Source organism: Lynx rufus, unplaced genomic scaffold (assembly GCF_022079265.1).
Source record: "Lynx rufus isolate CCGP_SWC_20201006 ecotype Redwood Valley unplaced genomic scaffold, mLynRuf1.p SCAF_3, whole genome shotgun sequence".
Classification (NCBI taxonomy): domain Eukaryota; kingdom Metazoa; phylum Chordata; class Mammalia; order Carnivora; family Felidae; genus Lynx; species Lynx rufus.
This window is the reverse complement of record NW_025814845.1, coordinates 147,560,524-147,582,337: the sequence shown is the minus strand read 5'-3', so window position 1 is coordinate 147,582,337 and position 21,814 is coordinate 147,560,524. Positions and strand designations below refer to the sequence as shown.

The following is a 21,814-nucleotide window of genomic DNA, read 5'->3' as shown; positions in this document are numbered from 1 at the left end:
GTTGCTATAATATGCTCTGATAGAACATAGAGATGAAATAAAGAGTATGGGGAGGTACGTATTAAATCAAGATGTGCACAGCGTAAGTGTCGGCTTCTTTTATTCCCAAACTCTAAACGTCAGGATTCCTTAGGGATGCATCCCATCTTCTTTCATCCATCTCTGTTTTCTCCCTAGGTGAGTTCATTCAGTTGCATGAGACAATCTACCCGCTGATGGCTCCAAATGTACATTGCCTCTTTTCTGGGCTTCAATATCACGTAGTCTGTTATCTACTTGACAGCCGCACCTGGATGTCCAGTAGGCACTTCCCACAATCAGAAAGCCAATAAAGAACTTGCTATTCCCCCACGCTTCCCCCTCATCCCCTCCATCAGCATCCCAATCTCAGCTGCCACTGAATCAGCTACTCAAATAAAAAAACACAACTAGTCACCTTGGCCCTTATCCTTCACATACTCGTCTGTCAGCGATCTGCCTCCAGATGAATTATGTACCTTGCATTTGTCGGCTTGTCTCTGTTCCATTTTTGACATCCTCGTCTCAGCCACCATCGTCATTTCTTACCAGAACTACTCTACTAGTTTCCTAATTGGCATCCTTGTTTCTATTCTAAATCCTCACAACAGGGTGATTAAAAAGCAAGGCATCAGTCAACTTATGTTACCTGCTTAAAACCCTCCCACGGCTTCCCATACCTATAGGATAAAGGCCTCCCTCCTCATTAATCTCCTCTTTTCTGATTATCATAAAGGCAAAGCATTTCCTGACTCAGAGCCTTCAACCTCACCTTTCTTTACTTGGAACACTCCCTCCTGGCTCTCTGGTTGATCACTCAGATTTCAGATTAAATGTCACCTCTTCAAAGGTGGCTTCCTTAATCTGTCCCTAAATTCTCTTGACCGTCACCTGTTTATTTTCTTTGAGGGCCTTACCACCATCTGTCATTATCTTCTTTGTTTCCCTTTTGTTGTCTTTTTCCCCCCAAGGGGAAAGACCTGATGAAAGGGACCTGCTTGTCTTATGTCTACAAGAGTGACTGGTACATAGTAGGCCCTTGACCACTATTTGTTGAATACTTAATTACACAATGATACATAAGTTTGAAAGTTCATGGCATGTTTAATATACCCATGAGGCAGCAGCATTAGGCTCATGGGTGGGGGGACATGAGAAATGAGATTACAAACGCAAGTCTGAAGAAACAAAGAAATGACAACAGCAACCAATGCCTGACCTTACTTATTTTCAGTTACCATCAATCCATTCACTCATTTGACAAGCATTGTTTGAGTGTCTATTGTGTATGGGGAGGTCTCTGTGTTAGTCCATTGGGACACAATGGTTAACCAGGTCCTGGGTCGAGAGACTGGCTGAGAGATAGGCAATTTTGAATGTTATAAGAACCCACGGAAAGATCCAGAACTCAGTTTTTCTGACAGAGTGGGGAAGGATAAGAGAGGCTTTTCAGAACTGGTGCTCTCTAGATTGCGAGCAATAGGGTAAGTTGGAATTGGTCAGGAAAAGGAGTCAGAGTGAGGGGCAGGGAAGTGGCAGAGGCTGCAGGGAGTGGACAGTGCTCCAGGATGGAGAGCCAGGAGTCCAAAAGCTGAGAGCAGGGGACACAGTGGTCAGGTGGTCAGGGGAGGTGTTAACAGTCTGGTAGAAAGGTGGGGGAGGACAGTTTTTAGAGAAACTTTTCTCCAAGGATTTTTCTCTTTCACTCACACATTTCCATCTTTCTCTGCCTTCTCCCAAACTCAAGTCTCCAAACATACATAGTTTTTGAGATCTGAATACCAGCTGGTACTTACTTCTCCCCATTCAACATTTTTGGGTGGCAAAGGGTAGTGTGAAGTTATGTCATAAGCTATTTCTTCCATGAACCATTTGAAACTTTTGCAGTTGTGATCCTCTCGAAATTTTTTCAGCTCAGATATATCCCCATATGGTAATGCCTTTGATTCAGGACGACTGGCATAGAAGTAGTCTTTATATTCATCCCACCACACCTCTACAACTCGAACATAATTCTGTGAAAAAGAAAAGATGATGAGAAAGGAAAAGATCTGCAACGCTGTAAGCAGCCCATCTTAGACACATGAAATATGACCAACATATAATAAACTCATTTCAATAGGACCTGATATTTAATAAAACAAACGCAAGTGAGTTAACGACTCTAATATGTCAATTGCTAAGGGTAGAATGTAATGCATGTTCAACTAAGAAGTGATGGACACAGAATCTGACGTCAGATTCTGAGCTCAGAATCTGAGCTGTAAGATCGCATATTCTAAGATCATATATTCTATCCTGCTTTTAGAGGAAGAAGGTGAAGCCCAGAGAGGGTTTAGGGGAGGCTGGTGGAAAATGGGTGCTCCTTTGCCCAGAACAATCTCTTTCATTTAGAACCACACTACCAGCATGTATAGGGAAAAGGCTCATTTCAGGAACCAGCATGAAAAACAATAGCTCTGTTGAATAAAACACATTTTGTTTGCAAGTGGCTTTTTTGGTCACATTATGACTGTACTAGAACCACTTTGCTATAACCCAGAATTGATAGGATACTTTCACCAGTTGATGCACCTTAAGGGAAAGCAACTAAAGAACAATAAAATAAGTTAATACTGTGATAACTGACAAAGATCTATCTGCTAAGGCTTAACTGAACAAATGCCTGTAGGCATGAATGTTGTAACAGATTGGGTACATTCTCAATCTAGTCCCTTGGTCTTGTACGTTATTCATCAGCATATTTTCTCTGTAAAAGGCCAGAGATTAAGTATCTTTGGCATTGCAGGCCATACAGTTTCTGTAGCAACTACTCAGCCCTGTTGTACTGAGAAAGTAGCTGGAGACAATACGCACACAAAAGGATGCAGTGGTGCTCCAATATCAATCACTTTATTTACCGAAAAGGGCTGGATTTGGCCTAAAGGCCATAGTTGCTGACCCCTGTGTTACATCAGGAGTAGAAAATACCTTGCGTTCAGACTAAAATTCTCCTAGGCTGTAACTACCAAAAAGCGAACATGCTCCCACAGGCATGCTGTTGCAAAAGCCCGTAGGTTCAAAAAAGTTTTAAACGTGTAATATTATTGCTGAATATGTTTAAAAAATTTATTTTATTTATTCATTTTTGAGAGAGAAATAGCGCGAGTGGGGGAGGGGCAAAGGCGGGGGGGGGGGTGTGGTTGCGGAGAGAGAATCGTAAGCAGGCTCTGCATTGTCAGCGCAGAGCCCAACACAGGGCTCGAACTCATGATACCATGGGATCATACCTGAGCCAAAACCAAGAGTCGGATGCTTAATCGAGCAAGCCACCCAGGTGGCTAAATATTTTTAATTTTTGCAAATTCATCCAGAATTAGACACAGCCCGTGTCTAACGAACACGAAGCTAAATACTAATGAACATGAAGAATGAAACGTGCATACATAAGGTTATAGCAACACAAAGAAGGAGCATTTATTTGTTTGGGATGGAGAAGTCCAGAGGGCCACCATGGAAGGGCACTGGACAGCTGTGTCTTGAAGGAGTGGTTAATTATGTGTGAATGGTAGTCAGGGCAAAGAGGAACCCAAATGAAGTATGGCAAATCATGGTGCATTTGTAGTCCTAAAAGTAGTTTACCACAACTTACCTTGTCGTGTTTTGCGAAAATTAAGGAGTTAATCTAGCAAAGCATTTAGATTCGTGACTGGTACGTAATAAGTTGTCAAAAAGTGTTAGCTACTATTATTATTCTTTTCTAAAATTCTTTGAATTTTATCTTTTGGCTGACAGTCATCAAAAGGTTTTAAGCAGGTACAGGTATGAGATTTAATGATCAGGGGAACCACACTGGGGGTGAGTGGAAGACAGATTAAAGGGGATTGAGCCTGATGGTGGAGAGCCAAACAGGAGGCAATTCAATTATCTATATGGGAGAGATCTGAGGACCTGCATGAAGTATAGGAAGGAATGGATTTCGGAGATCATGTCTGAGGTAGACTCTTCAGGGCTTGGTTCAGTGGGAGGGAAGGGAGGACTACCCCAACATGACCAGTAAGTTTCATTCACGGGCAAACAGAGAATATAGGAAAGGGAACTGCTTTTGAGAAAAAGTTAAAAAGTTCAGCTTTGACCCCATTGAGTTTGAAATGTCTGAGGGTCATCTGAGAACAATTCTGAGAGGCAACTGACCATTAAAGTCTGAGGCTCAGAGAAGACACACGAGCTGAATAAGTCGACATAAACCATTATTAGCACACTGTGGTTGAAGTGGATGATGTTAAAGCTGGAGGAAAAAAAAGCACCTGGCACACTCTAGCACTCACTGAGTGTAGACTGAATGTTACATTTATCAGATAGTTTTTATGATATGTACAGTTCATTTTTAGAGTGGATAAATATTTCCCTCACATCTCTCTTCCTTGTAGCACAGGCCTTCATGAATCAATGTGATCTTTCATTCTTTGTGATTATGGGTCCAAATCCAAGGGCAAGTTCTTTCCTGTAATGCCAGTCAGGCCTGGTGTTAATATGGTGCCCTTTGCTTTAGCATGGACATTTTAATCTCATCTCCTATTCTGGCTGGGGCTCCCTTTGGCCATTTCTATGATAATTTGGCTGGTTAGAAAGCTTTGTTCATTCTTTAAGCCTTGTCATCTCTGCTTCGATTATCTATTTCCCTTTAAGGAACTATCCCAAGTTGCATCTGTAGCCAATAATAAAGTTCCTTCTGACTTCCTTTTGACTTGGTTAGGGGCTCCAGAAAATGAATGGAATCAGAGTCCTATGCTCTTAGAATTTATGGAAACAGCACAATTAAAAAATCTTCAAAGTTGTTTGGTCGAGAATAAAGGACTTCATCTCCTAGCCTCTGTGTGAAGCTTTTCTGGTTTGCCCCTGGTTTGAGGGACAAAAGATGTTAATCTTTTGCAAGCACTGTTCAAAAATTTGATTTTGTTTACTACACAAACTTCTAATATGATTAATTTTTTTTAAACAAAACAAAAATTATATTTTATTCAAGTGTGAATAATAGAAGCTGATATTTTCGTTTCAACTACTTTTCTACAGAGTGGTAGTCCTTTTTGAATTTATTTGAGATGTCTTTGTGGAGAACATTCAATATAGAAATCTTAATCTGAGTGGGATACAATGAATAATCTTAAAAAATAATAAGATCCCTGACAAACATAGATACAAAGAGCCTCAACAAAATATCAGCAAGCTGAATTCAACAATACATTGAAACGATCATACATGATGATTAAGTGGGATTTATTCTGGGGATGCAAGCATGGTTCAACATCCACAAATCAATGTGATACACCACATTAACAAAAAGAAGGATAAAAATCATATAATCACTTCAATGAATGCAGAAAAAGCATTTGATAAAATTCAACATCCATTTATGATAAAAATTCTCAAGTGGGTATGTATAGAGGGAACATACTTCAACATAATGGAGACCCTATATGACAAGCCCATAAGTTAACATCATACTCAATGGTGAAAAGCCAAAAACTTTCCCTCTAAGATCTGAGACAAGGATGCCCACACTTGCCTCTTTTAATCAATTTAGCATTGGAAGTCTTAGCCATGGCAATCAGACAAGAAAGAGACAAAAAGCATCCAAATTGGAAAAGAAGTAACACTCATTATTTGCAGATGGCATGACACATTACATAGAAAACCATAAATACTCTATCAAAAAGCTATTAGAAGTAATAAATGAATTTAGTAAAGATGCAGGATACAAAATTAATATACATAAGTCTGTTGCATTTCCATAAGAAATTAAGGAAACGATCCCATCTATAATTGCATCAAAAAAAAATCTAGAAATAAATTTAAGGAGGTGAAAGACCCATACTCCAAAAACTGTAAGACACTGATGATTTTACCATATATTAACTAACTAGAATTTAAATAAAAACTTGAAATAAAAAAAAAGACAAAAAAGACACCAATGAATGAAACTGAAGGCAACACAAATAAATGTAAAGATATACCACACTCATGGATTAGAAAAATCACTATTATTAAAATGTCCACACTACCCAAAGCAATTTACAGATTAAGTGCAATCTCTATCAAAATACCAATAGTATTTTTCATAAAATGAGAACAAATAATCCTAAAATTTGCATGGAACCACCAAAGACCCCAAATAACCAAAGCAATCTTGAGAAAGAGGAACAAACCGGGAGGTATCATGCTCCCTGACTGCAAACTACACTACAAAGTTACAATCAAAACAGTATGGTACTAGCACAAAAACAGATATAGACACCAATGGAACAGAATAGCGAGTCCAGAAATAAGCCTATGCTTATATGGTCAATTAATCTTTGACAAAGAAGGAAAAGGGGAAAAGACAGTTTTCTCAATGAATGTTGGGGAAACTGACAGCTACCTGCAAAAGAATGAAACTGGGCCACTTTCTTACACCACACACAAAATAAACTCAAAATGCCTAAAGACTTAAATGTAAGGCCTGAAACCGTGACATTTCTAAGAAAACACAGGGCTAAGCTCTTGGACAATATTATTTTTGGATCTGTCTCCTCAGGCAGGTGCGACAAAAGAAAAATAGACAAATGGACTACATCAAACTAAAAAGGCTTTGTATAGTGAAGGAAACCATCAATAAAATGAAAAAGCATCCTACTGAATGGGAGGATATTTATTTGCAAACGATCCACTCAAACAGGGGTTAATAGCCAAAATATATAAAGAACACACACAACTCAATATCAAAAAACAAACAGTCCAATTAAAAAATGGTCAGATGACCTGAACAGACATTTCTCCAAAGAAGACATACAGGTGGCCAACAGACATATGAGAAGATATTTAACATAACTAATCATCAGGGAAACAAAACCACAATGAGATATCACCTCACGCCTGTCAGAATGGCTCTTGTCAAGAAGACAAGAAATATCGAGTGTTGGTGAAGATATGAAGAAAAGGGAACCCTCATGTGGCTGTTTTCGAGAATGCAAACTGGTGTAGTCGCTGTGGAAAACAGTACAGAGATTCCTCAAAAAATTAAAAATAGAACTACTCTACAGCCTAGCAGTTCTGAGTATTTACCCCCAAAACACAAAAACACTAATTCAAAAAGATATATGTGCCCCTATGTTCACTGCAGTATTACTTACAATACAATTTACAATCACAACAACCAAGATGTGGAAACAACCTAAGTATCCATTGATAAAATTGATAAAGAAGATGTGGGGTATATAGATATATTCTCTCTCTCCCCTCTCCCACACACAGGATGGAATATTACTCAGCCACAAAAAAAGAACGAAATCTTGCTGTTTGTGAGACCATGGCTGGACCTAGATGGACGACATGGCTGGTGTTGTACTAAGTGAAATAAGTAAGGCAGAGAAAGACAAATACCATATGATTTCACTCCTCTGTGGATTCTAAAAGACAAAGGAACAAACCAAGCAAAACAGAAAAACAGATTCATAGATACAGAGAACAAACTGATGATTACCACAGGTGGAGGGCAGATGGGTGAAATAAGGGAAGGGGAAGCCTGTGTGTACAGCACAGGGAATATAGTTAATAATATTGTATTATTACAATATTATTGTAACAGATGGTAGCTGTTACAGATGGTGACAGATGGTGGCTAGACTTACTGTGGTGATCATTTCATAATACATATAATGCATAATGTATATAAATGTTGAATGCCTGTGTATACCGGTAACTTATATAATATAAAATAATATATATAATATGTCAACCATACTTCAAATAAAGACAAAACAAAACAAAAACAATAAGGTGTTTCATGAATAAGTTCAGCTCAAATTAAAAGGGGGAATCGGCATGAGTGCTTAAACGATTTATCCCATTCAGGGAGCTGACATTTAAGTGACCACCCCAGCATGTGGAACATAAATGTGCCACGTGTGGTACAAAGTTCCCTAGGCTTCTCTCCTTTTACCCAAAGACTCACCTTCAGAGTTGGAGAAGACCCAACATAAATGGGCGGAGGATTCCCTTGCCAACCCTCAAGACGGTAGATGTGTCCAACGCGCGAACAAGGGACAAACAGTAATTTGCCACCACACTGCCATATCTATCAGGGGGAAAAAAAAAAAAAACACGTGCAAGTTGTTTCAAATGATAAAATATAGTTGAAAATTTGTCTTATCAAGGTAAATATAAAATCTAAATTAGATACAGTGTCCATGGGGAATGCATAAACTAAGTAAGTCCTAAAATGATTTGCTTGTTTTTCAAACTCTTATAATAACAAAGAAGGCAATCGGGAATGCAGTCATGTTCAGCCACTAAGGGCCTCTTGTGTACCTGCAGCTTTAAACACCCTTTCCCCAGCATAACCTTTCAAAGTCACGCAGATTCTTGACTCCTGATATTATTCACTGTTTCCACTGCTAATGTATTTCCCACCTGGGTGATTAGTATAATAACCTCCAAACTGGCTTCTTCACCTCCAGCTTCTCTCTACTCAATGCTATCCTTATTTATAGTAAGAGATTATTCTAGCTAAAGGGCAGCTTTGGGTCATGTTATTCCCTTGCTTAATATCTTCAATAGGTTGCCACTGCTTATCAAGTTCAGTAAAAATCTCTTGGCTCAGCATTAAAGGCTCTCTTCCATACAGTCCTAACAAACTTGTCCACTTTATCTTCTTGGATGTCTTTCTCCATGCTGTCTGATTCTGCTAAACTGCTCCTGTTTCCTGAGTATAATCTTCATGTGCCCACTTTTGTACCTTTCCCCATTCTATTTGCTCCGAGGTCTCTCTCCTCTCCTTTTATCTCTGCTTATCAATACCATGCCCACCTTTCTAGTTTGCCTCAAATGCTACCTCCAGTACGATGCTGTTTCATTTTGAAAATTTTTTATGTTTATTTTTTTTGAGAGAGAGAGAGAAAGAGAGAGAGAGAGCAAGCTGGGCAGGGCAGAGAGAGAAGGAGAGAGAAATCCCACGCAGGCTCCGTGCTGCCAGCGCAGAGCCCGTCATGGGGCTTGAACTCATAAACCATGAGATCATGACCTGAGCTGAAACCAAGAGTTGGACGCTTAACCGACTGAGCCACCCAGGTGCCCCCACAATGCTGTTTCTTAATCATACCAATCGAATGCTCTTTACCTTCTCATCATATTATGAATTTGAGTACAATTCTAATCTCTTCTTATGAACTCTAAGTTCTTTTTTTTTTTTTTTTAATTTTTTTTTTTTCAACGTTTATTTATTTTTGGGACAGAGAGAGACAGAGCATGAACGGGGGAGGGGCAGAGAGAGAGGGAGACACAGAATCGGAAGCAGGCTCCAGGCTCTGAGCCATCAGCCCAGAGTCTGACGCGGGGCTCAAACTCACGGACCGCGAGATCGTGACCTGGCTGAAGTCGGACGCTTAACCGACTGCGCCACCCAGGCGCCCCGAACTCTAAGTTCTTTGAGAGCAACGACTGGGTTGTTCTTCCGTCTCTGGACATTTAAGACAAGAGACAATAAATATCTGTTTAACCCAAACTGTGATACAGTTCTCTTTCTTTTGGGAAATGGGGGTGGGGATGGGTCGGAGCATGGAAGGTATCCTTGTTCAAGGGCTGCCTCAGCAACAGGGCGGGTGCTGCAGGGAGGCAGCTCCAGGGTCAGTCTGAGGATGCAAAGTCATGGTTGGGATCTGTTTCTTTCCTGAAGCATCATGTCCCATAGAGATAAAGGGTAACTGTGTCAGTGGATGGTCAAATGTGGCTCCCATACAGTGCAGGTTCTCCAAAGGGCTTTTATAACAAACAAAGACTTTAATGCACAGAAAGCCTGGGGGGTGAGGTGGGGAGTGGGAGGAGGAGGTATTTTCATTTTTGAAGTTTGCTGGCCTCAATGTTGAGATGAGCCATATAAATATGCAACAAGTCTGGATTTTGCATTTTGCCCTATTTCCCCCCAAAGGCATGCATTTTTGTTAGTCATTCTTTATAATTCGGAGAAATGCATTAAATAGATCTTTTCCCAGAAAAACCAGCCTTATCTGAAAGTCACCAAAGTCAGTAATAACTACGTAGAAAACTGCATTTGTTTAAAGAAAACGTTACCTTGTATGAGATCTCAAAGTTTTCACCACCCCAAATCTGGAGACCTGGATCATACAGACCCAGTTCAAAGAAGAACTCTCGTTCAATGGCAAATAATCCACCAGCCATGGCAGGGGACCTAAGAAAAGAAACAGTGCAATAACTAATAAAGATAAATCCCAGAATCCCTTCACTAATAGACAACAAGCCTTTTTGGAACATAGTCTAAATAATGCACAGAAGAGACAAAACTGATGGCCAAACATTAAGAAATTACAAAGCCTTCACAAAACAATCGGTTTATAATTCTGTAATGAATTTACAATTTGTCTGAAATCCAATTGATAGTTCAGTACAAATTAGGGCGTTGCATCATCTTGCCATTAGAGGGTGCCTTAGTTCCTTTGTTGGTTTGAAAATTAAGCCTTGAGAGTTAGCTAAGACAGAATTTTCTTTCACTCCTCAAAATCCTGAGCCATACAACCATGGCCTGCTAACTGCTCCTACAATGATTTATGAGTCATTCTAGGATGAGTGAAACCATAGACCATGGAAGTAGTCTGTCATTTTTTAATTTTATAGCTCAGGGGCATGCCAAATAAGGGTGTAAATCATTGTGGAACAGCCACAGTTCATTCAGAGTTTGCAAATGTAGCAAAGAAACGACACCAGGGAATTAGACATTAGCTATTTACTGTGTCAGGAGGCAGGAATGCAAAACGGTGATCTGCGGAGCTTCCTGAATGGAATCTTGAATTGGGCACTTTCTAGGGACGAGCCATTCTCATCACTAGAGCAAGTGATAAGGGGAATCATTTTCATCCTGTTCCCCACCCCCAATTAATTACTATGTATCATGACTCTTAAGTAGACTCTCCGTCAGAGTACTTTCTTCCTCGCCACCCCTAAAATTTAATGTCACTAAATCCTACCGATTCTACCTTGAACATCTATCTATCTTGAGCCTGTGTTCCACTTTCCAACATCACTGCTGCTTCCATCCTAGACCAAGCTACCACTGCTTGGACTGCTACGGGAACACCCCGACGGGGTCTTTTCTTCTACGCTGCCCCCATCCCAATCTAATCATACAGCAGGCAGAGTGGACTCAAGCTGGGCCCAGGTGATGCCAGACTCTCCCGACTCCTGAGTGGGCTTCCTCGTCCTGAGTTCGTTCTTCTTCTCTGCTCTGCTCACATCTCCAACAAAACCAACTCTCTTCTATCTCAGGGGTTCACCTCTGCTGTTCGCTCTCCTGCAACGTTCTTCCTCTTTCTCCACAGGGCTGACGCCTCACCTTTCAAGCCTCAGCCTGCAGGGGGGCCTTTGCCAGGGAGGCTGTTGTGGCTCCTCCCGGCTGGATGAGGTTCTCCTTCCGGGAAGCTCCACGCACCCTGGGATTTTTCTTCACGTGACTTACTGCAGGTGCTGTTCCTGAGTTATTTGTGTAGTTATCTGTTTAATTTCCGTCTCACTCGTTACATTTTAGGTGTCACGAGAGAACGTACTTTTTACAAGTTTATCCCGGGAAAACAATGCCTGGCACATAGTAAGCACTCATTAAATATTTGTTGAGTGGATAAATAATAAATCAAGTAATACTTTCAATATGCATGGAAATCACATCAAGTAAAAGTCATTCTCTTATGCCTTCTCTTCTTAAGACATGCTGCCTAACCTGGTAATAAGCAGCACCAACATGTTCTTGGTTACTTCCTTGTCACATTTATTTAACTGTCGTTTACAATTATTATAACTATGCTTTTTTGATCTTTAAACATATTCCCATTTATCTCCGTATATCTTTTCAAATGCATCTTAACATGGAAACCACTTTTAAAAAAAATGTCTTTATTAGCTAAACCCAGGGAATGAGCAGAAATGTAAATATAATCACTACCCTTTATTTTTTACACCCAGAAGTATTCATTAAATCAAGTGGGTAAGCAGTAAATTCCTGAGTTGTTTCAAAAAAGAACTTGAAAGAGAAATTTGGAAAGTGTCAAAGACTAAAATTCTATAATTTCCTTATGTTTGCCATCTCAGTATCTTGTATCACGGCATGCCCAGATCCCAGCAGCATTTGCATGACATTAGAAACACCTTACCAAAAGAGTTCTAGCATCATCAGTAGTATAACAAGGAGAGAGAGACCAAAAGCAGAACCATAAGATCAGAAACACAAAATTAGACACACTTAGAAGCCTCTGCTAACATCTGACCAAACATTTCATTTGGAGTCACTTTGAAGGACAGTAAAATGTTTCGGTTTAGAGACCAAACGAATACAGCAGCAGAACTGTTCTATTTTATCCCGTAAGAAGGGACAAAAGCTGATTCTAGAATAAAGTTTCCTTTTAATCAAGTGCTCTTCTGAGAAGGAAGTGATAAAGGATTTCGTGTAATATTTTCCAAAGTCATTTTTTTTTTTTATTCATCAGATTTAACCGGTACAAAATTAGTATTTACGAGTTAGCATACAAAACACAGAGAAGAAAAAAAAAAAACCCAAAGAAATCTCTTGCTATTTCTACAGCAGGGATCCCTTTCTACAAAGGGATCAAAGTGGACATAAAACCAGGATTGTAAGTAATTTATGCATTTTAAATTTACAGAATGAAATTATGGTCAAAAGAATAAAACTCGATGTCTAGTCTACTAGGAAAGGAGGGCTAAGGTTTTTTTTCACTCGTATTCGCAATAATGCCATATAACCTCCTCCTGCCATCCCCCCAAAAGTGGAGCTTGCATTTAGAGAAAAAAACAATTACAAAGTAGTAAAGGTGAATTCAAACTTCAGAACTAATGTTAGGGGAAAAATCTGAGACAGCACCTACAGTGTTAGTAACAAATTTTTTAGCTTGGCAAAAGGTTAATAGGTTAGCAGCAACTGGAGAAAAGAAAAACATGTAAGTGATTTAGTGATTACCGATATGGTTCAGTTTTTGTCTTTCTCATTCTCTTCTCTCGAGGGGTCAGAGGCACCCGTTTCCAGAGCATACTCCAATCCCATGCTCCTCGGGCATACCCATCTTCGTCACCACCCCCTTGGGGTACAATTTCATATGTGTTGCCATTTATGACATCTATAATCGGCACAGTGCAAATGGTTCTGTATTGTGTTGATGATGGCAGCAAAGATGAAATGGAAGGTATGTATGGACCCACATATTTATACAAGTACATGGGGAAGGAAAAAAAAAAGTACTTAGATAGACATTCCACGTAAGAAAATAAAGTAGTAGTCTTTACCGATAAGGTTCAGTTTTATGTTTTCTTTTGGCCTTTTCCTTGTGGCTTAGAGGAATACGTTTCCATAGTAAACTCCAGTCCCAGGCCCCTCTGGCAAAACCATCTTCATCCCCACCTTGCTGTGGTTCAATGGAATAATCATTCCCATCTATGTAATCTATTAGAGGCACAGTACATGTAGTTCTGAAACATTTACAGAAAATGAAAAAGCATTTAAGAACCCAAAACTGACTAATTTAGCATGCCTAGCTGTATTATCTCTTTTTACTGTTGATTTTTTTTCCCCCATTAGGGAACTTTAATATCTAATGGGAAACAGAAGTAAATCAATGTCTTTAAAAGTCAAGGAGCCCTTTTCTGTAAAGGAAGGACACAGCAGATTTTTCCCTCAGCTTACAGACAAATGTTGAAGTTAATCATGTTTCCTCACATTTACTTTGGTCCTACGGGCAATTTTCTCTTGGTGGTTTTGCATTATTTACAAGATTTTCCTGACTGTTATTTTCCTCCTTATCCCTCCATTTAAAAAAAAATGAATACAGGGGCGCCTGGGTAGCTCCGTCGGTTAAGCGTCCAACTTCGGCTCAAGTCATGATCTCACAGTTTGTGAGTTCAAGTGCCCGCATCGGGCTCTGTGCTGACAGCTCAGAGCCTGGAGCCTGCTTCACATTCTGTGTCTCCCTCTCTCTCTGCCCCTCCCCTGCTCATGCTCTGTCTCAAAAATAAACATTAAAAAAATTTTTTTTAAATAAAAAAAATGAATATAAACGTGACTATGAGCGTGAATGTGAGTGCGTGTGCGAATGTGTGTGAGCGCGAATGTGTGTGAATGAGTGTGTGCATAGAGAAATAAAACCCACTATGTTCTTAGTGGTTCTCCCAACTTTCTGTTGCTTTCTATTCCTTTGGAAACAGTTACTATGAAAACCTGTTCCTGTTCCTTTACGTGATCTTCTTTTCCCTCTCCTTGGCAAAAAACACTGCCAAAAAGAAAAAACAAAAAACAAAATAACTACCGTATTATATTCCTGCATTTTTTAAAAAAGAAGAGGGAAAAAAACTCTTAAAAGCCCTTAAAACTTGCTGACAAACTTAAGTAGTGGCCTGAGAACTTGGAGCAAAAAAATATCTTATATTTGGGCTTCATAAAATGCTAGTTCTATACGACTAATTGGATGGAGGATCAAGTCTGCAAAGACAATTTGGCTTGTTTCAATAGTCATCCTATCAGAAAGGATTTTAACATGCAGTTCCCCAGAGATTACAGCTTTACATAACCATGTTAAGGTGCTTTTTAGATGTTTAGAAACCATCTAAAAACCTATAGAATTCTGACATGGGGGAAGTGGATTTGAGACAGATGCGGTATTCTCTGCGGACCGTGGATTCCCACGGGACGGTGAGGGTGGGGGGTCACCGGGGCGTATGTGGGAATGCCACAGGACCCTGCGGAAAACCACCTCCTTATGGTGCCTGAGGACTGCTCGTTTTCACCTGAAGAGGTGAAGGTGTGTTATCTTTCTTTACGATTCTTTACGATTCTTTCTTTACGATTCTTCACGATTCTCAGATTTCTAAATAAATAGTGTAAAGCGTCCCGGAGAGATCTCGGCTTGAGAGTTTATTGGCTGTTTGAATTGGGGCAAATTAATTAACTCCTCTAGGCCTCAATATCTTCTTCAATACAATGGAGCTAATAATATCTATCTTGCAGAGGTGCTGTGAAGATTGAATCAGCGTGTGAAAAATGTTCATGACAGGCTTTCAGACCAAATCCACGGATAATTAAACCCCCCAAAGTTCTTCCTTTGATTCACACCATTCGCCCCAGGGACAGATTTTATTTCCCTCGATTCTGAAACAGTCAGAATTCTGGACTAAAAGCAGCGAAGGCTTTTGGAACTAGGAGATTAATGCTGCCTTCTATTGTTCAGACGCTTCTGTAAATGTGGTGATCGCCACATTTCTACCGCATGGCTATTTCTAAACTTTAAAGTTTCTACAGGAACCCAAAGCTTTGACACGAGTAACAGCTGCTCCTTTGTATCTAAGATCGTAATTCAAAAAGGCATAAAAAACCAAGAGGTATCGTCTCAAAGCATGCGCCTTCAAGTCTTTAGCACTGTTATCACAGTGTAGAGGGAACAATTAACGTCACTCTCAGGCAAAGCTTTTGGACCTACAGGGTTGTCTGTTCACTAAGCCAACCACAAGATGATTCTTAAGTGAGACACCCTACACTTATCCCGAATGCTGGACTGCCTGCATCCGAATCAGCCCAAAGGATCCGTCTGGCTCCAGCCCAGAGAACCACCGGCCGAATGACAATGCTTAAAACGCAGCGCTTGAGGCGCTGAATGGAACTAGAATCAGGAGAAGGAGAAGAATATTATTTGTCCTTCTCGGGCAAGGTTTACTTTTCACCCAGGAAAGAAAAAAAAAAAAAAAAGCCAAGTAACGTTACCTGTCCTTAGATATGGGAGCTACGAGCGGTGCATACCAATTAACTGCCACCTCACAGTGGGCATCAAGGTATATCAAAACCTTAAAAAACAGAGGCAGGGAGAAAGAACACTCTTCACATATGGTACATCGCATATCACACACAATTTAACATTAGATGCTAGTAATACATTAGCATTAGAGTCCATTCTGACATAGAAGGTATCGGTTTAATAAAGCCAGCATTTCGTTTCAATTAAAAAAAAAATCTGAAGGGTACTTAAAAACGGATACGATCTTTTAGTTACCAAATCCAAGATGTTAACATTTGAAATAGCGAATGTTTCCTACCTGCCCAAGTTTAGCCTTCTGGGCACCAATACTTCGTGCTTGAATTAAACCTTCTCTTCTTTCGTTTCGAAATACCTTCACTAAGCCATTCCACAGCTTAATATAGTCATCTAGTTTTTCTTTTAAGTGTTCTATGGATAAAAGAATTCAATCAACATAAATTATATTTATGTACATAAACCGGTTAAACTCTAAATTTTCTCAAAAAACAGGAATAGGCAACAGGTACTTTGGGCAGTCCAGCTGGTCAAACAGATTGAATGTTTACAGAGAAGCAAGGTAAAGTGTATTATTTGAGTTCATTTTTTGCTTAATATGCCTACAGAGAGCTGGTTAGCCTGACAGTCATCAAACACTTCTCCAAATGTTAAATATATGATGACTATGTCAACTGACATGAAAACTTAAAAAAAAAAAATCTGCATATTAATGTCATATCTAAAATCCTTAAGGCAAACATTTTGGTTACTTTAGCAGAAGTAATGGTTCCAGAATTCTGAAGATACACGGGCTATAAACAACATTCTATAACTTTATTGGAATCTACATAGGGTATAGGTTAAAATTGGTCTCCGGGCCATCTTTCTCGAGCTATACTCAGTGGTGAAGGTTGAGGTCTTGGTGTGATAAATATAGTCATCAAGTTGCCAAATAATAACCAAAGGATCCAATTTTCTCTGTATTGTGGGTATCAACAAGTATATGTATGGCTTCATGTACATGTGTATGTATATATATAAGTACCATGTATACATACGTAAATATTTAAATATAAGATTTATGTGTAACAAATAAATATACACATATATTTGCAATCTGGTAGAGGAAACTTTGTCAAAACAAAGACACATTTGCCAAAGTTTTCACCTTGGTTTCCCAGTTGCAAGAGAATAACTTTTTTTTATTTTTTAAAACTGACATCCAAATTAGTTAGCATATAGTGCAACAATGATTTCAGGAGTAGATTCCTTAATGCCCCTTACCCATTTAGCCCATCCCCCCTCCCACAACCCCTCCAGCAACCCTCAGTCTGTTCTCCATATTTATAAGTCTCTTCTGTTTTGTCCTCCTCCCTGTTTTTATATTATTTTTGTTTCCCTTCCCTTATGTTCATCTGTTTTGTCTCTTAAAGTCCTCATATGAGTGAAGTCATAGGATTTTTGTCTTTCTCTGACTCACTAATTTCACTTAGCGTAATACCCTCCAGTTCCATCCACGTAGTTGCAAATGGCAAGATTTCATTCTTTTTGATGGCCGAGTAATACTCCATTGTATGTATATGCCACATCTTCTTTATCCATTCATCCATTGATGGACATTTGGGCTCTTTCCATACTTTGGCTACTGTTGATAGTGCTGCTGTAAACATGGGGGTGCATGTGTCCCTTCGAAACAGCACCCCTGTATCCTGTGGATAAATGCCTAGTAGTCCAATTGGTGGGTCGTAGGGTAGTTCTATTTTTAGTTTTTTGAGGAACCTCCATACTGTTTTCCAGAGCGGCTGCACCAGCTTGAATTCCCAGCAAGAGAATAACTTGTCTGTGTCACTATGAGCCCTTGAAATTGGTCCATCACAGCCACAACTAGCTCTTGGATCTCTAAAGATGTTTCTTGGGGACACAAAAATTATTTTAAGTTGTTTAAAACTTTGGACCATGAATACATAAATAACAAAGAAGATATATTTAGAGATGACCTAGTCAGACTGTACACTTAATACTTGACTCATTTTTAGGGAGCAATACACTTACACATGGGTGTTCAGGATTGAGAAGAAAAAATCAAGCTTTTTCTATTTTGGCATCCAGTTTTCATGAGTAGTATAAACAAAATTCTCACGCTGAATTATATTTTTTCCCCAGAATAATCTAGGTAATTTTTCCCTTCAATTTAAGTGACTTTTTTTTTTTTTAAATCTTACCTTCTTATTTTTTTTCAGCTTGGTACAATCCTAAATTACTTTTTAAAAGCACCCTCTGAATTGCATTTCCACGTTTTTTTAATTTAAAAAATTTTTTAAATTTACATCCAAGTTAGGTAGCATGTAGTGCAACAATGATTTCAGGAGTAGATTCCTTAGTGCCCCTTACCCATTTAGCCCATCCGCCCTCCCACAACCCCTCCAGTAACCCTCTGTTCTCCATATTTAAGAGTCCTTATGTTTTGTCCCCCTCTCGGTTTTTATATTATTTTTGCTTCCTTTCCCTTGTGTTTATCCGTTCTGTGTCTTAAAGTCTTCATATGAGTGAAGTCATATGATATTTGTCTCTCTGCATTTCAGTGCTCTTTTGACTGTGCAATCTAAATAAATTTAAAATAAATTGTTATGGCCAGAAATGAGTTGATGGCCTGTGCTTCAAATTTAGATTCTTAGTTAAGATGGTCCAAAAGGTAAGCTGGTCACTCAAATGACTTCTGGCTTCTTTGGGATCTCACACCGTGGTAGATTCCAATCATGTTCAAAACATTCGCCTCTCCTCGGGGAATAATTATTCTCCCCAGCCTGCTGAAAGTAGGCTTAGACCATGTGGTTTGCCATGGCCAACCTGCTGTGGACAAAATGATGTGAGGCACTTGTGAGCGGAAGTGTGAAAATCCCACTAGTGTTTCACCATTCTCTCTTCCTTTGCACAAGGCGGGCAATGCATGAGTTCAGGCTGCCTTGCAGTGAAGGTGTGGGGCATTGCTGGGGCTGAGCCACAGAAAATGCGTAGTATGAGCCAGAGAACTGTATAACTCTGTGTTGTCATGAGCCACTGAGAGTGTGGAGACTCATTTTACCTCGGCCCCACTTGGCCTCAGCTGGCTGACGTACAAGCATAGAGGAGTGTGCTCTATTTAAAGGCCCCAATTCTTGTTTAGAGAGGACACTGTGTTTTCCAGAAACCCCAGTGTTATAAGCAGCCAGCTCCTTGTGAGGTTTTATATTAGTAAAGTGTTTTGTCTTTAAAGGAAAAATGGTAACTCAAACTTTTGCTTTCTGAATATATCGGGGAAAGAACAAACCAAATGTTTGCTCATTAAGGATAGGGCTGACAAATTTTACGTTTGTTATGAAATGGGGAAAATTAAAGGCCTTCTGTACTTCTGTTCAAGGGGAGCGCCAGCAATGCCTCTCTGCACTCTGCAAGATAAGCAGGTCCTGCACTTGACTGCTATTAAACTGTGTTATAAGAGGCTAAATGTTAGAGCACTAATCACACAAAATAATTAAAGTCAAATGGACAAAAAAAACTGAAGTCCAAATTCTGTTCTCCTCTCCTGAAGCCAAGCAGTTATTTTAGGATGGGAACACATTTTGGTGTATCTGCACTTTTTATTAAAGGATATGCTAAGCCTCTACTTGTATTAATAACATAAGGCTTCTTAAAATCCACATAATCACATACATGAGATTTCCCAAAGTCATTTTTGTAGATGTAGGTTTTCGTAAATCTAAAATACTGTTGGTACCAACAATATCACTTCAAAACGTATTTTCAAATATTTATCTTGAGACAGGAATCATATTCTTAATGAAAGCCCTCCTGTCATAGAAAATTGCAGTCAAGATGTCTAAGGTAGAGGGCATTTGATAGGACTAAACATTTTAAAAGATTACACTTTTTAGTGCAATTAAAAGTGATTAGTTGAAAAAAGTGCTTAGTTGTACAAAGATGAGGGGAAAAGGAAATAGGCCTTATTTCTATTTCTTCTCCGTGCTGACATCTGTGTAGATCAATATTCTGATCATGTCCTTGCAAAAACAGCAGAGGTTTATCTAGACTGCGAGAGTTACAAATTAAGTTTTGGAGAAAGCTTGTGTAAAGCCATTCTGAATGGTATTTTCAGGCTACCCATGTTCTGTCTTCACCTCTAATATATTCATTTGTACACAAAAATTCTCTGCGAGACTTATTTGCCAAAAAAAAGCAAATACCTTGTTGTTATTGAGTAGCCTGAGTGGTTTGGTCAATTTTCAAAGAATCTAATTCAGTTTTATGACAAGCAAAGACTAGTAAATAGATATCCAGATCTGGGTTTCAGCAGCACCATTCTTTTTTTTATTTAGCATGCTGATTTGGGGTCTCAACTATAACATTATCTATCTTCTAATACTTGTGCCATTAAGAAGATATATTCTGCTTACAATAAATGTTAATTTAAAAAACCCACTTATCTGGGAAACCACTGCTCAATCTCTCTCTTGCCAAGTTGAATCAAGGTTAACCAACACCTCCCTAAACGCTATAATAGCTGGCTCCTTAAAAAGAAGAAAAAATACAACACAATTTCCTTTTAGTCAACATTCTAAATCAAATACAGAACAAAATAAGCTTTAGTAGATACTTCTATTATATATAACAATGGTCCGCGGAGTCTGGTCAAATTCAATATTTGTATCATTGTTCAAATGCAAAAATTAGGCTATTAAATAGGTGTATGGATTTCAGGTTGACGGCTATGGATGGAGCATCTGGTAGCAATACAACATAACACAATTGCACTTTTCAGTCTTTCAATAAATGATCTTCATGGCCCCATTTTTGCAAAATCCGAGGCCCAGAGAATTGGTGTCGTGTAAGATGGTAGTTAAATACACAGATTTATGAGCCTGTAGATTTGGATCTGTTAACTAGCACCTCTGTGACGTTTGACAAGTTACTGAACACCTCTGAGGCTCCCGTGTAAAATAAAGATAATGACAGTATCCATCTCAAGGATTATTGCCAGGATGAAACAAAATACTTTATGTATGATGCCTGGCACAGTGCCAGCTTGGTACCAGATGCTATCAGTAGATGCTAATTATTAATTTTTAAAGACTAATTATTTTAGAATCACACTTTGCAAGTCTTCATAATTAGCTTATTTCATAGACAGAAAGTCAATTTTCCACAGCCATTACCTTTATTACTGAAATCATCAATTAGCACAATTTCTGCTAAATATTTCCTTGGAGTCCTTTTGATGACACTGTGGACCGTTCTCATGAGCGTTGACCATCCTTCGTTGTGGAAGACAATGACAACGCTGGAAGTGAGTAGGTTTTCATCATAATGCCAATACTTGCACCTGTGAAAGGAACATTTAGTCATGTTTATTTAGAGGCAATTGGTAATGCGCGGTTTCAAACTTACTACGATTAGGTTTTCTGGTTGGATTGAATATTACTGACTTAAATGAGGGAAGTGAATGAAATGCAACCTTTTATATTTTAACAGAAACGCAAAATGGAAGAGAGAAGATGCTACGAGATGAAGTCACTCACAGAGCAGCTCCCTAACCAACTGGCACTTGCTGTGTGGTAAAGAGAATTAATTTCTGAATGTATGCGTCCCCGCCGGGGGCACTCCAGATTTTCACAGCAATCAGAGCTGGGCTTTTTTTTCCCCCATGACTTAGATCTCAGTTTACTTGCCTTTTTAAAACTTGAGTTTCTAGTGCACAGATTTATTTCACTTGCTGTGTATGAACTAAATACAAAGATTTGAAAGCTGTCCTGTTCTAATGTGGCCAAAACCTTCAGGAAAAAAAATGAAATAGGCTGACCTATGGCATATAGCAGACATTAAAAAATTAACTGTTGAATGAATTTTAAAAATCCTAGTAATCTGGGGTGCCCGGGGGCTCAAACATCCGACTCTTAATTTCGACTCAGGTCGTGATCTCATGGTTCATGAGTTCTCTCTCTCCCTCTCTCACTGCC

The 21,814-nt window shown here is 39.2% G+C and overlaps 1 protein-coding gene across 2 annotated transcripts in view; it reads right to left on the bottom strand.

Annotated features, from left to right (window-relative positions):
- Window positions 1-21,814, bottom strand: part of GALNT7 (polypeptide N-acetylgalactosaminyltransferase 7) — a 146,994-nt gene that overhangs the window by 8,192 nt on the left and 116,988 nt on the right. Inside the window, exons 3-9 of one of the 2 annotated variants that reach the window (XM_047091031.1) lie at window positions 21,014-21,180; window positions 16,126-16,256; window positions 15,797-15,876; window positions 13,333-13,515; window positions 10,102-10,219; window positions 7,988-8,110; window positions 1,815-2,033 (exon numbers count right to left, since the gene is read on the bottom strand). In XM_047091031.1, the coding sequence (XP_046946987.1) occupies window positions 1,815-2,033; window positions 7,988-8,110; window positions 10,102-10,219; window positions 13,333-13,515; window positions 15,797-15,876; window positions 16,126-16,256; window positions 21,014-21,180 (1,021 nt within the window). Of the gene's footprint in view, window positions 1-1,814; window positions 2,034-7,987; window positions 8,111-10,101; window positions 10,220-13,009; window positions 13,193-13,332; window positions 13,516-15,796; window positions 15,877-16,125; window positions 16,257-21,013; window positions 21,181-21,814 lie in introns of both variants that reach the window. The other variant, XM_047091030.1, reaches the window with a different exon arrangement.